The 15575-nt window shown below is 39.8% G+C and overlaps 1 protein-coding gene across 3 annotated transcripts in view; it reads left to right on the top strand.

Annotated features, from left to right (window-relative positions):
* Positions 1-15575, top strand: part of camsap2a (calmodulin regulated spectrin-associated protein family, member 2a) — a 38086-nt gene that overhangs the window by 1399 nt on the left and 21112 nt on the right. For all 3 annotated transcript variants that reach the window (XM_086046932.1, XM_086046933.1, XM_086046931.1), the window contains exons 3-5: positions 1412-1671; positions 11927-12088; positions 13600-13686. In XM_086046932.1, the coding sequence (XP_085903058.1) occupies positions 1412-1671; positions 11927-12088; positions 13600-13686 (509 nt within the window). The remainder of the gene's footprint in view (positions 1-1411; positions 1672-11926; positions 12089-13599; positions 13687-15575) is intronic.

Raw genomic sequence — 15575 nt, 5'->3', positions numbered from 1 at the left:
TAATTAAATGTCCACATTCAACAAATGTGTATGCATCTTTCAGTTTTCAGATGTGTATTTTACACGAGTATTGGTAGAGATGGCATAAAAATACTGTAAGTCAGCGATTACTTTAATCAATAAAGAACTAATACATTGTCTTTGTTAGAACAATATGCCGTCATAGCTGCAAGGCCCACAACCCATTGTCAGGTTGCCGGAAAAGCCCGGCAAACATGAGTTCCCTTGTAGATCCTCAGTTCATATTCAATCAGCACTGAATGAAATGGGCTGATTCCAAAAATATAGCCCTCTAGAGATTGTGAGCGAGCGAGCAAGCAGGCTTGTATCCAGAGCTCAGCCTATGCTATTCTATTCTAAATGCTGCTCATGCAGCTCCCTTATTGCATCCATGTAGGAGTGCAGTGTAGTCAATACAAGCCCGACCAGATGATTTGATGATTGAACTGATTACTGAAGTATTCAGAATGCAGACTAAAACCTGGGTAACAAAATCCCATTTAATATACATCGTGATCCCCCCAAAATTGACATCATTTCATGATTGCTTTTAAAATCTTGTCAATTTTATTTGGTGAGAATCAAAACTGTACCAGAAGGATATAAATACTAAATGCTTTTGAGCAAAGAAGGCTGTTTTTGTATTGACAAAGAGTCCATCTCGAAATAATCTCATTGACAGTGGTCATGAGGATGTGATTCATCGACTGACTGACTGACTGTTTAAATGTTTGTGTTTGGGGAGTGTAAGAAATTGGTTTGGCCCATTACCACGTGCTCTCCACCAAAAATTAATTTTTACATCAATTTTTCTGGTACTGATAGGATGGATGGATGATTGGATGAACATTCCTAATAATATTCATATAATTTCTATCTTAGCTTTTATTCATAATATGACTAAAGTCAATCAATTAATTGTAGCCCTAACCCTTTCACCCTATATCTCAATCTTATTTTGCAAACTTAGTAACAGTGGAATAATCTTCTTTTGTCGGCAAAATTAAACGTATCATCGATGCAGTGTCTGAGAATGTACATGTCCGTGAACATACACAAAGACACGCGCACACGCACAGCATCTCTTTTTGATGAGACAGGGTGTTCCGAGGGAGCTGAATGCCGTCGAGATACAGACTAGATGAATCAATAGAGTGGTGCACTGACTGCGGTTGCTATAGTAACATTCCAGGTTTATCCATGTATCTCAAGTAACTGCCAAGGGATAGCAAGGGACAGTGAATAAGGGCTGTTAAAAAAATTCCAGAGATTCTGTGCGCTTGTGTGAATCTGTCCACATAGTCCAGTAAAGCCAAGCATTGTGGCCGATTAAGATATTATTCAGTGTTCCCGGTAATAGATATAATATTCGTCATCAGATTATTACAATTTCTTCCCATTTGTTAAACAGACAGCATCCCGGCAGACATGGAAGAGCCCTTCTACACGGACCAGTATGAGCAGGAGCACCTGAAGCCACCTGTAGCCAGTCTTCTGTTGTCTGCTGACCTCTACTGCCGAGCAGCTAGCCTCATCTTGAAGAACGATCCTGACGAACCTCTGCTGGGCCATGATGCTGTCATTCAGGCTCTCGCCCAGCGAGGTCTCTATGTCACTGACCGTGACAGAATTGTCACTGAGAGGGACCTTCGAAAGAGGCCTCTGCAAATGGTAGGAGCATTTTTTTTTTGGTCATTTCAAAGGTTTCTGTATTGTTAAAGATATCGTTGTTATGTGTTATGTAATGCATGTAACATCTGAGATTTGTTGCATTTGGTTGGTGACAATTTTCAACTCTTTGATTTTAATCATTATAGGATCCATTCCTAATAATGACTTTGCAGGCTGCCAGTTAGGCAGGAATTGAGCATTCTTGTTAGTTTATATCTGTGTCTCAATAGGAGGCTTTACTGCCTCAATGAGCTGCAAGTAGCTGTGTGCAAGAAACGATTAGCACACAGTATGCCTGCAGTCTGTTTGTAGAGTCTTGCTGCTTTTAATTTCCCTTCTATGCTAATTAAAAAGTTATTTAAGTTATGCTGGTACTTCAGCAAGATAACACATTATAGCTGCTATATCCCTAACAATTTTCAATGCACCAAAGCATTGAGCAGTTGTATACACAATTATTTATCTATATTTAAATGTAGTTTGTGTAGTCGTATGATAATCGCTCATTAGATAATTACCACGTGAATATATTCTCAGGTTTTTTTTTGATGGTATCATCTCTAATTGATATGGCATGAAGTATCCATCCAACACATTAAATATCCTCCTCCCTGAGCCAGGAATTTATCGTGGTGGAGGGATATGTGTCCAAATGATTCAAGGAGCTACAGTAAGTTGTCTGGGGCTTTATGCCCTTGGCAGGGTCACCCATGGCAAACAAGTCCTAGGTGAGGGACTATATAGAGCACATCTCAAAGAAACCGTAGGACAGATAAAAAATGTCGACAGTGTTTTCCTTGCCAGCTGTGGGTCACTGGGACCCCCTCTGGAGCAGGGCCTGGCGCGATGGCGAGTGCCTGGTGGCCGGTCCTGCACCCATCCGGCTTCTCAGGAGGTGTAAGTAGTGCTCCATTAACATGGTACAGTAGAGACTGAGTGACTTGGGACGTTGTGAGTTGGTGGGAAGAATATTTGGAAGACCTCCTCAATTCTACCGACTTGCTTTCCTTTGGAAAGCATGTCTGGAGACTTTTTAACCACCTCAGTGCCCTCAATCCCAGAAATGGGGAAGCCCATCTCAGGGATGTAGCAGAGATGAGATGTACCTAGTTCCTAAGATCTGTGGATGTTGTGGGGTTTTCCTAGTTGACAGGCCTCTGCAACATCGCATGGACATCTGGAACAGTGCCTCTGGAATAGCATACCGAGGGGCGGTTGCCACTGTTTATAAGAAGGGGGACCGAAAGGTGTGTTCCAAATACAGGGGGGTCACACTCCTCTGCCGCCCTGGTAAGGTCGAGTCAGCGATGCCGAGAGAAGGTTCTGTCGGGAAGTCGACCCTCAGATTCAGGAGGAGCAGTGTGGTTTTTGTCCTGGCTGTGGAACAGTGGACCAGCTCCCTACTCTCGGCAGGGTCCTTGAGGGTGCATGGGAGTACGCCCCAACCAGTCTACTGTACATGTGTTTTGTGGACTTGGAGAAGGTGTTTGACTGTGTTCCTTGGGGAATTCTGTTGGGTCTGATTTGAAACAAGGGGATACCGATCCCCCCAAAACGGGCTGTTCGGCCCCTTTATGAGGGTTAGACTCCGCCCTTTGTCTGCCCTTTGTCTCTTCAGAATTTTTATGGATAGATTTCTAGGCGCAGCCAAGATGTAAAGGCGATCCAGTTTGGTGACCTCAGTATTGCGTCTCTGCTCTTTGCAGATGATGTGGTTCTGTTGGCTTCATCAAGCCACGATCTCCAACTCTAACTGGAGCGTTTTGCAGCCGAGTGTGAAGCATTTGGGATGAAAATCAGCAATTCCAAATCTCAGACCATGGTCCTCGGTCAGAAAATGGTGGATGTGACCAACCTCGGATAAGTGGAAGAAAACTGGATGGGCGGATGGATTTCTTGTATATTTTTAATCAGATCCTCTTATTCTGAGTTCTTTCCATTTCTTCCATTTCCTTTTGATTTGTCGCAGGATATTTTCACTGTGTTTGGCCTTCCACCATCCACTAATCTATCCTTTCCCAACACTGCTCTCATCTTCCTTCGAGGAAGCAGCGGTTCGTCCTGTGCGCTTACAATTCTACTGTCAGGTAAAAGTAGGAATGAGCCAGTACCGATACCAGGTACCAGGCTCATTTCAAAGTACCCTGTACTCGCGAGTGGTTGATACATTATCGGCCACAAGAGGGCCCTTTTATGCCCGTTTCACTATCTGGATCTAAAAGGGATCCATGAGAAGAATTAACATCCTTCTAACTTCATTAATTAAATGTATTTTGCCGCAAAATGCGTTCTGGGAAACATGTGCTTTTACTCTCATTACCATAGAGCAACGGCAGCGTTAAAGCTGGTACGGGCAAAGGGTTGCCGCGTTCCATTTTTGTGGACGACCAAAAGTTGCCGCCACCAACGTTGATGAGCTTTCACATTAGCATTAGCATCTAGTTTCGTTATGCTAGTGATCAAAGCATATGAACGCTTTTGATTGCTGCAAAGAGTTTCACAATGGTCAGGGGCCGCTGTCTGGGCCTGTGCCAGTCATTGTGTAGTCTTCTTCGGTGCATTCTTATTATCCTTTGCCATGTACGTCGTTATGTGGGTGCAACCCTGTGTTCAAACTGAGACACCAAATTTGAATAAAACGGTGCCTTCAGACCAAAACGACAAACTTGTGTTGCTGGTTAAACAGTAGTTGTTAGGTATTCCTAAATGTTACTTGAACTGTTGTATTCAATTTAGATCTTTGCACTTCACTGTGTTCCTTGAAAATAAGTTGTACAACCACATATTTTGATTGGCACTTTTTCTGCAATTAATGTGATTTGTTTTCTTATTTAAATTCATTTAATTGTGTGTTCTGTACAAAATATGTATTTAATGAACAAACAAATTAACAGTCAATTCACGACATTGTTTGCTATGATAACATTTTGAGACACATCTATTTGAATGACCTGCTGTGCAAGCATGCATGACCATGACAGCGCAGGTGGGTGGGCATTTATAATTTATAAGCCATCTCAGCACCTGACCTGGTTGGCTACTGACTTCAAGCTGTCCTAACTGAGGACTGCGGTAGTCTGAGCACTGTGGAGCAGATTGGACAAAAAAAAATTACAATAAGCAACCTTGGCATGATTGCTTTTGTGCGTAGGTCAGCATCATCTCATACTACTGATGTTCTTGTCGTGACATGTTGTAACTAACAACGACTGACCTTCCAGAGCTGATTTTGACTGCTTTTGATTTTGTATTATTTTGCCCATTCGTGTTTCCTCAGCTAATAGAGAGAGACCTTGACATGAAGATGTACCGTGTGTACAAGTATGATGCATCCCAATCACACTTCCACTTGCTGGCCCTTATTAACTACTCCTCTAGTGTATCCCAGTGCAAACACAATTTTGAACACCCATATTTGTGAAATTTGGTTCCTTGCCCAATGAATAGCAAACACAGGAAACACTGAAAGATGTGCACTGGATGACTAACAGATTTTCATTTAAAGATGAGTCTTTTTGACATGGAAATGGTGCGTTGGCATGGAAACGGTGAGTGAGACGAGTACTACGTCAATAAAAAAGTCCAAATAATTGGGATGATGAATGATAGCGCCATCTTCTTCGACATTTGTATGAATGTTTTTGTAGTCATATTTTGACACCCAAGTGCAAGATCTCGACAGAGAGGCAAATATACAGATCAACAGATTAATTCTTTTGGTATTAATGTGCTCTATATTGTATTTGGATGCTTTGCTTCAGATGCTTCGGCAGCTGGAATGGTTAATGGCTTTGCTCGCAGGCATCCAGACAGATGTAACTAGAAATCAACAAGCACTGCTCTCTATCTTCTCTCTGCTCATAGCCTCTGCTGTGGATTTCATCAACAGAAATGTGTCTATTCACCAATGTAATCTCATTTTATATATCAATATCTGCTATATAAATTGATTGTAGACATGTCTGTCAGTCATTTGAAGATGTACCTGATCAATAATTTAAGTACAGTACAATATAACTGCTTTCACATTAACAAGACATTCTTATAGTGATGATCCTTGTTCTTCCATACTGACAAACGTTGAATATCTGAGTAATACTTGACAATGGAATGTCAATTAGTCTCTGTTGAATGCAAGAAAAGCCTCACCATATATGGTTTCGCATCTACTTTATAGGCTATATGCTGCTGTGTGACCGTGGGAAAAAAAGCCATAAAACCGATAGTTTTATGTCACGCATAGTAAGATTAGCGAATGCTTTAAAAGCAAAAAGCATCCAGTGTGTGATAGCTGTCCCTAGCCATGATGGTATATAATCAATGCATGCCTCTGAGCATGCACACCCCCAAATGATAAAATATTTATGGTAAAGAGGATTCAGAGTCACAAAACTTGGATGTCACCCCATGGGGCAATTAACATATAAGGCCATTAACAATATCCCCACATCCACAATATCCCGTATTTCTATTGTCTGATACTGTTAAAACATGTCAGCTCAGTTAAACTTGACGTTGAAGAGAGATGAACACTGTACTTTCTGTTTGTCTCCATCTCTGCTGCTTCCATCACACTATTGGGAAGGCGATGCGTTACCATGGTAACACTCCAGTGTGCGGGGTGTTGTTTTGTAAGTGTGGGTGGGTGGTTGTGAGAGTGGGGAGTACTCATGCCTGAACATGTCATATGTTCAGTGCCTGTGATGGGGGCTGGAAATGTAAAGTAAGCACCAAGGCAAAGAATTCTGACAGGCAGGATTCATGAAAACATCATATAGGGGCAAAGCAGAAATTCTATGATGCTTTAGCTCTCCCCTACATGCACATAAAAGGCAGGCAGAAAATCATTTGTCTCAATTTAAAACTGACGTCCACTGCTCATATTATTTTAGTCTGCAATTGCTCTGATGCACAAAGATGAGTGGAAGCAGCAGGGTAGAATGGAAGCCGATCCAAGTACTCTCTGTTCTCGTCAGCCTCAGTGAAGTCACAGCCAGCATGTTGTGCTCAGTGCCAGCGGCCACTCTAAGGCGACACAGTATGGATGGGTAGGCGGTGTGCATTGTACACGACTGCATCGTTCTCTGCTCACCACTGTGGACTGCCATTGTTTAATATGATAACAGATGTTATTTTTACTATGTTGATATATGTTGTATTTGCAGTATTTATGTTAAGTCATTGGGTAGAGCTGCTGTTGTGCCATTGTGAAGCAGACTGTTTTCCCTTGTGAACTGCATGGGGAAGGAAGGGAGATAGTCCCCTGCTGAGATCTACCAAGCCTAATACTAAGAACTGCAAACATCTATGGCTTGGTCTCCTAGTATTTGGCCTTAAGTGCCCGAATAATACACCATCTTGTAATGACAATAAAGATTCTAATTCCAGTTGCGTGGTACAAGTTTATTTTTACTTTTAATGGCAAAATGCTAATGAATGAATATGTTTTCCCACATACTGTAGGTATCGTTATATCAATCTTTTTGTACAGTAATTAGATTATGATGACTTACTATTGCAATAAATGAAATCCTTCAGGTGGTCGACTGGTTAGCACATCCACCTCACAGTGCAGAGGTTGTGGGTTCGTATCCCGCCCCCGCCTTCTCTTGTGGAGTTTGCATGTTCTCCCCGTGTCTCCGTGCGTTTTCTCCGGATACTTTGGTTTCCTCCCACATTCCAAAAACATGCCAGGTAGGTTCATTGGGCACTCAAAATTGCCCCTAGGTGTGACTGAGAGTATGAATGTTTGTTTGTCTCTGCCCTCGCCTATTGCCCGAAGACAGCTGGGACAGGTTCCAGCACGCCCGCGACCCTAGTGAGGTTAAGCGGTTAGGATAATGGATGGATGAAATGCTTCAGAACAAAAAGAAGCAAAAGGGAAGAGCAGATAGTAAAGCAGTGTAGCCCACGAAACACCTGCCCTGTGCACTTAGTTTACTGGTTCTTACAAATTGAAAAATATGAGTATTCAAAAGAAGGTAATGGAATTAAGGTGATGTAACATGTAATACTATAGACTGTCCTGTTAATTGTTTCTTGTAGTGGTTGACATAACTGACTGTCATGCTGCTGACATGCGATCAATTCCCACTCATTGCGCTTTTCACGGTGCAGCTTTTTGTTTCATGGCGCCCTTGAATCAAAAGCGTTTAAGGTTATCTTGGTCTTACCCTAAATTTTTTGGGGGAAAAAATCCATCTTATTGTTGGTGTAGTGTAGTAACACCTAATCAAAAAGGAATTAATATTTTTTACATTTTCCCTACATGTGAAGCTACATACAAGGATTCTATTTTTATACTTACAATACTTTTAATTGATCGGAATAGATATTCCTATAGTTTTATGATTTATTACAGTATATTGTTTTTTTTGTTCATTAATAATGTACAATTATGCAGTACAGTGTTGCACTTTATGATTACTTGGTGAACATTTTTTTATTATTCATAGAGGAATTAAACAGTTGCAGTTACAGACTGAAGAGGACAGCATGTAATGTAATAATATGATATGAGTCATAGGGGGAAAAAATCCTTGCCAGGAACACAATGTGTATTCTACGCTGTAAATTACAGTACTTTGAACTAGTAATTAGTCAGATGTGTTAGTTTGTGATGAGCATGGCTACTTTTATCACACACACTGCACAAATAACAGAAACAAAAGTTTTTTTATTGTGATAAACGTTTTGAGCCTGGGGATACATTAATTCCAGACACTGCACACGCTTATCCTGTGTTGTGTGGTTAACTTAGAGGGTCCTACTTAATTTAAGGGTTGGTTTAGGAACACTTAGTGACTATATTTACTACTGAAAGCCTCATTTCCATATGCAATTTCAGACCACAATTTCTATAGCTAAAGCTCACAGTTTGTCAGGCTATCAATTGACCTGCATGTAATCTTTTAACTGAATTTTGAAACAGAGGCATCGTCACATTTAGATTTAGACTGAATTCTGATCCGGCATTGTACCGAATAAACTGCAGTCTTTGTCATTCAGAACATCTTAGTTTAATTCAATTTGAGGGCTACTAACATTTTAACTTCATTCTCATGATGAGAAAATGCTGTCGCAGCACACTCGAATCCTACTTAACATGCAGCGAAGAAGAAAAAAAACACTTCACACTTGCATGACTTTGACAGGTTTACATTGATAGGTTTTCCATTCATGTCTTTGCAGCCAATTTAGATGTTCACACGTACACAGTGCTGACTAACAGGAATAGTTGCATTCATTTGCAGTCGTGACTGTGATTACTTGACTGTACTGTATACTGTTCTTGATCTATCTGGGATTGTACTAGTTATTCCCTGAAATGTTCATTTTTCATTTAACCAGGAAATATTGAATAATTTTCTTCACTGAAGCCCCAAAATAATCAAGGTTTTTGGTCCTTTGCTGTAACTGTTGGATGTGAAAATAGTATTCCACCATGTTCCTTAGACTCACTGCTAGGTATATAGCACACAGGGGCATTGGAAAATTTTGGCTAGCATATTTACATTAGACAGAAAAGTGTGTTTCAAAAATATGTGTGTGCATAATTAAAAATTCTTAAGCGTTATTGTGAGACCTGAGTAAAAATGAACTTCTGCAGGTCATCAAATTGTTGTAAAATACTGCAGAGAAAACGTCCTCATTGTGACCCTCATTGGTGATAAGAGATGTGGGCCTCTGAGTGCTTTTCCATGTCCAGCTTGAAGTTACTTGAAGCTTGACAGATTCTAATTTAAACCTTTGGTTTGTTTTCCCACAGGATGCCCATAGACTTAGCAAGACATGATGCTGTAATCAGCATATAGTTTGCAGTTAAAAGTCACTAAGTTTCAAGGGCATAGTGTCTTATGAGGAAATGAACTACTGTACTGTATTTTTCAGACATAAGGCGCACTTAAAATCCATGAATTTTCTCAAAAATGGACAGTGCACCTTGTAATGTCGGTTTGTCAGTTCATTTTCTTTCATTCAAATTCCTTCCTACTATTACATTGTCATTCTCATCCGCATCTAATCGCTAGAAGGCGAATATATATATTTTTGTTATACCGGAACTAGGACTACTTCCTGCTACTGTGCCAAATACAGTATGTGAATATGATATGAAGTAAACTAAAGCTGGAAGGAAGCATATCCAATTAGCTAATCTAAAAGTTATCTAACATGATATCTTTACATATCACAGAGGAAAAGGCCTTACTAAAAATGGCATGGTCTTTTCTGTGGGTAGTAAATATCCATCTAGCTACTGAGGCTATTTTTCTTCCCTCTTGCTTTCATCTGACATTTCCACACGGTGGGCTGATCGTTCCCTGTCCATCCTTTTTTTTATTTCACAGCAACTCTCACTCAGCTAATCCAACTTGTGCTGCTACGTTGACGATATAAGGCCCAGGCAGCACTGAATTAATTAAGAACGGCAGATCTGTGGTCAAGTAAATAACGTTAGTTCTTCTATGTTAACATTTTATGTCCTCAGACTGCAGCAGGTTTAAATCACTATCCGGAGATTGCTCCTGAGAGGAGATCAGATGAAAGTGGGAACTGGCCTCTGAGGAGTAGCATCACTTTCTGATTGGACTTGCCTGGAGCTGATCGATTATTGTGGCTACAGCTGTAAGAAATGTAGCTGTAACTGATAACATGGTTTGTTTGTTTGTTTGTATTGGTTTGTTAGTGTTTCCTATGGGGAAATTTCCCCAGTGCTTTGACAGACTCAATAAAGGCGAAGAAGAAACATCTTGGCAGTCTATTATTAAGTGGGATTGGTTTGCTGTTGGGTTGCTCCAGACTCCAAATTTAGCATTACACTAAGCATTTAACATCACAGAGAAAACAGACTACACAGTCAAACCATACTCTTAAATTTAGCTAAATTGACAGACATCATATAGTTTGCTAAATCTCATGAAAAAAATACCTCCTGCTGGACTGCTAGACCTGTGCCACAAAACAGAAATGAAATGTATTGATTTTAAAGGACATTCTGGTGTACTGTGTAAGCACACCCAACAAGACAATGAATGCAAGAATGAAATCATAAAAAAAGAAATGTTTGTAAAAAGATACCAATTGTAATCTATTAAATGTACATTGTTTGCAAATGAAAATAGAATGGCAAAATGTGCAGCATTAAATTGCCTTAACAGAAGTATTTTTGAACTGGTACCCAATCACATTAAAGCAACTTCATGCATTTGTTGTATTCTGGTTGCAGGGCGAAAAAAGGTAGTTTCAGTTAGAAAGGGAAAGGGAAATCAAATGTAACTAACTGCTTTCTCATTCATCTAATATAATTGTGCACATTTTTGAAAATATATAAGAAATAAATTGCATAAAATATATCACTTAGGATAAATTGTACAAATTTAAATCACATGATTATTACAACAATTTATATTTAATGTCGTTCTTATCGGCTAAACTGTTCAATTCAAGCAGTCTGTTTTTGGCTGATTGGCTGGCAACCAATTCAGGGTGTCCCGCGCCTACTGCCCGAAGACAGCTGGGATAGGCTCCAGCACGCCCGCAACACTTGTGAGGACAAGCGTTATTGATAATGGATGAATGGATGTTTTTGGCTGAGGCTCATGCATTTGTTTTCAACTCACTTTACATAACGCATGACATAAAACATTAACAAGTATACAGTCATAACAAACCAACAAAATCTTTTTTGCCCCCATTCCTACATATCGTCACTGTTCTGTGAATAACATGTACTGCTATGTCCAATTATGTAATTTTTAAAATGTTCACGTTAATGGGATGTCTGTAACACGCAAAACCCCTTTCACGTAAAAAAAGAAAAAATGGACATAAATGTTTTCACTGAACACCGACTATTTGCTTTGTTGTTTGAGGCAACACCCACAAAGGAGCGTTGGACTGTGGACAGTTTCAGATTTACCGTTCAGGCTCAGTAGTCCTCCTTATAACTATCGCTATTTTGACAAATTGTTCCAAAACAAACTAAGTTGTGGGTCTTGATGATTCAGACAGAAGTTGATTGATGTTTCCAAACATTGTAGAAAATAATATAACTAATTTTATTGTCATTGCACTGTTACAGGAAGGCAACAGTTTTGTCAGTTAGTCACTGGATAAAACCCAGCAGAAAAAGTGAAAATATCCAAAAACATAACCTTGTTTTTGTCCTTTCCCTCCCATGAGTGACATAATCTAGCACCGTGAAACAAGAGATGCTAAAATTGAATTATCACCCCCCCAATTCTTATTTTTGCAGAGCGCCCATCTGGCAATGATTGACTCTCTGATGATGGCATACTCAGTGGACACTCTGATTGTGGAGAAGGTGATGGCCAGCATTCGCCAGTATTCATCATGCTCCTCTGAAGAGGAAACACCGTACGACACAGAGGATGCGGTCACCACCTGGATCAACAAGGTTGGTGGTAGAGAGTATTATTTTAAGTTTTGTGTGTGCAAAAAAAGGACAGCTACAATCATACATTAATCACAGTACTGCACTAAAAGAACAACTAGTATGCTTTTGTTACGGTGTCATAAATTCAAGCAATCAACCATATTGAGTATGGTACTTGCCCCGTAAGCCACACACACACATAGCCATAAAGTCTCTTTGGTCAGGTATATGGCTCTCTGGAGTGCGCTAGCAATCCAGACGTCTAAACTACAGTAGACTAGTAGTTCAGTTAAAAATACGAAGCAGAGAAAAGAGAAGAGTTTGTTGTCCAAAGTCTGGATTTACTGGGACGTTTTGCAAAACCTTTATATTCAATTGAGTACACTACAAAGTCAAGCTATTTGATCTTCAAACACATTCACGTTATTGCTTTTTTTAAAATATTTACTCATTTTGAATTTGATGCCTGCAACATGTTCCAAAAAACCCTCAATAAGTGCTTGGCAATGCTGTGGTCAAGCCACAAGTTGAGCATTTCTGGCAATGCATTTCCATATTTAGCCAATGTAGTTTGCGCAATCAGAGAGGAATTTATGCCAGGTGACGCGGATGAAGCATTGGAAGCGAAAAATGTTCTTTCGCCCATTTCGCTAGAGTTTGGAAATTTGAACGTGAATCGCCGTTGAGATTATACTTACTATGTCACAAGCATATAAAGCACAAGCACAGAGAAGCAAACCCAGCTTGATGAAATAAAAACATTGTAGGACAATATCATTGCGGTCAATTGGCACTGCGAGGTATGCAACACAGACGGTTTCCAATACTGGCCACGACTGAGCCAAAAAGAAGCAGTCTTGGAGAATGAAGAGCAAGGAAGCTGGCATATCTGGTAGGCGTGTCGACTAATTTATAGCTGTTCAATTGTCAACCAAGATAGTGTTTAGCAATTAAAAGATGTTGCTTGAATGGTAGTATACAGTATGTTGCTCCAAAACCTGTGTATACCTTTCAGTATTAATGGTTCCTTCAGGGGTGTGCAAGTTAGCCATCCCATGAACGTACGGAGCCATATGGAGCAAAATGTCAAGGATTGGTGGTCTCTAGCTGATGACCCTGTTGCATCATATTAACAATGAAAATCTTTTCAACAACAACAAGAAAAATAATTAATCTTTATGACCGTTTAATATCTTGGCTTTGTAGTGTATTCAGCTGAATATAGGCTGAAAAGGACTTGCAAATCATTTTATTCTATTTTTTATTTACATTTTACACATTGTCCTAACTTCATTGGAATTTTTTTTTACCACACTGTGTAAATTGTTCTATGCTAACTTAATTATTAATTATTTGCATACTATGATCTGTCTGACTGTTTGTGCAGTTATACCTAACAGTTGACCCGTGAGTGTATATTCAGACTATCATGGAACTATTATTAATCTAGAAACTATATATAATTTGACCTAATTATTATTAGTGCTTTTGCTGGCAAAGCAAAGGTTGATCCTGCTTCTGCTCCGTTTTAGATTACCGAATATCTGAAAGACACTGTGGCTCAGGAGGAGAAGAAAAAGAAAGAGACACAGAGTGCAGAGACTGCAGAAAGTCCTCGGGTGAGTTTAACTCCGTTCTGAGCAGAAACATGCAGATTTAGTTTGACTGACAGCCCGAGACAAGCTAAGCAAATCCACTTTATGAATTTAAGTCCTTGACATCTGTGTCACTCGGCTATCTGGAAGCAGCTTCCTCGAAACTTAAGCCACTAAAATCCTGCTTTCATCGAAGGAATCACAAAAAGTTGGCATTTAAATCTGTGCAAGAATCCCTCACTAATTCTGTGCCTTAACCAGAACATCAGCACTCTCTTGTCTAATTAGGCAGATATTTTCTTTGTGTGAGGCCACTGTATGTCCAGCCTGCAGTCCCAGTCTGTTATATAATGGTGGTATCAACAGTCATTACAAATGCCATAAGGCAGAATGCTCAATTTGTGCATGCGTGTGCATGCGCGTGTGTGTGTGTGTTTGTCTGTCTGTCTGTCGGTGTGTGTGCGTGCCTGTTCATGCACATGCCCATGTGTGTGTAACTACCCAATCCTGGTAGGTAGGTGCATGTCTCACTACCCACTCCTGTGCCCGCAGATTTCAGTGTTTGATGCAGATCTGACCGGTCAGAGTGCAGAGGCAGCACAGCATGCCCCTACTGACCTCACATTATTTCATCATGACTTCTTCCTGGCTCCAAAGCTTGCAATCCAAGTTGAGGTCTAAAATATCAGAACACACCATTGGTTACTAAACGTTGATTGCAAAGGAAAGATGAAAACTCATTTCTGTTTCAGTATGTTGACTGAATTAGTGTGATAAACATCTCTATTCCACGTACACAGCCCACTGTGGAAGAGTTTTACAAGTTAAACCGAACCACTAAATGGGTTTTGTGACCTTGTAATGACTGTTTCACTCTGTTTAGTCAACATAAAGTAAAATCCACTAGAGAGTCTTTTAATGTCTTTTACTTAAAAACATAACATTGTTCCATCTGGAGACTAAAACAATGCAGTCAGAATGATAACCAAATGAAACTGTAGCAGTATAATGAAGAAATGGATGAAACTAAAAAAAATGTTGATCAATGTCTGTTCTTGTGTTATCTACTTCCTTTATTACCTGCCTCAGTCCAAGAAATCAATTGAAAATAGGACACTGCATATATTACAGCCAAGGCCAGCTGCATCTTTGTTTTGCAAGGAAAATCTCAAAATTAAAAAAAAGGCATGCAAGACTGTTGTTCTGCTATAATATCATCCATTCTACTGTATTTCCTGTGCTATTTTCAGTGAGACACAAAGACACATTTGGCCTCCAAGGGCATTCATATTAAGGGCATAGAAGAGGGGAATATTTTTAATTTAACCGAAGAAGAGAATGTGTGTGCGTGCGCGCGTGTTCATGCAGAGAAAGCTGATGAGAACATTACCTCTCCCCTGGGGTTCTGATTTGGTCTTCTTAGCACATTTTAGTCTGAGTTTGAGCCTATTTAGCCTAAGGCATGGCACCTCACTTCGGTTACAATTATGCCATCTTATTCACACACTCAGGACAGACCTTCCCCCTTAAAGGGGAAATCAACCCAAACACATTTTTGGGTTGACCTCCGCTTTAAATGTGGACATGTATATTGTATGTATCACTTTCCTCGCAGTTAAGTTTCTTTACACTTCTATTTATCTTTTGAGTAGTACACAGCACATCAAATTTAAAGGATTCGGACAAAAAACAACAACATGAAACTAAACAAATTGAATAATATTCGAACTCTGATAGAATGTAATTTAATTGAACCTTCATTTGAACCTTTTTGTTTTGACCTGCACCAGTTTTTGTTATCGGAGTATAGGATCACAGCTATGTCCTGTTTAGAATATTAGGTTATTGTTAATTTTGTGCTTAAACATTACTGATTAATATTCTGTATGTTAATTCAAATAAGATACTACAGT

Source organism: Filicampus tigris, chromosome 12, assembly GCF_054856515.1.
Source record: "Filicampus tigris isolate MCC_2025a chromosome 12, RoL_Ftig_1.0, whole genome shotgun sequence".
Lineage (NCBI taxonomy): Eukaryota > Metazoa > Chordata > Actinopteri > Syngnathiformes > Syngnathidae > Filicampus > Filicampus tigris.
Note: the sequence above shows the minus strand (reverse complement) of the source record. Positions and strands in the feature narration are given on the sequence as shown.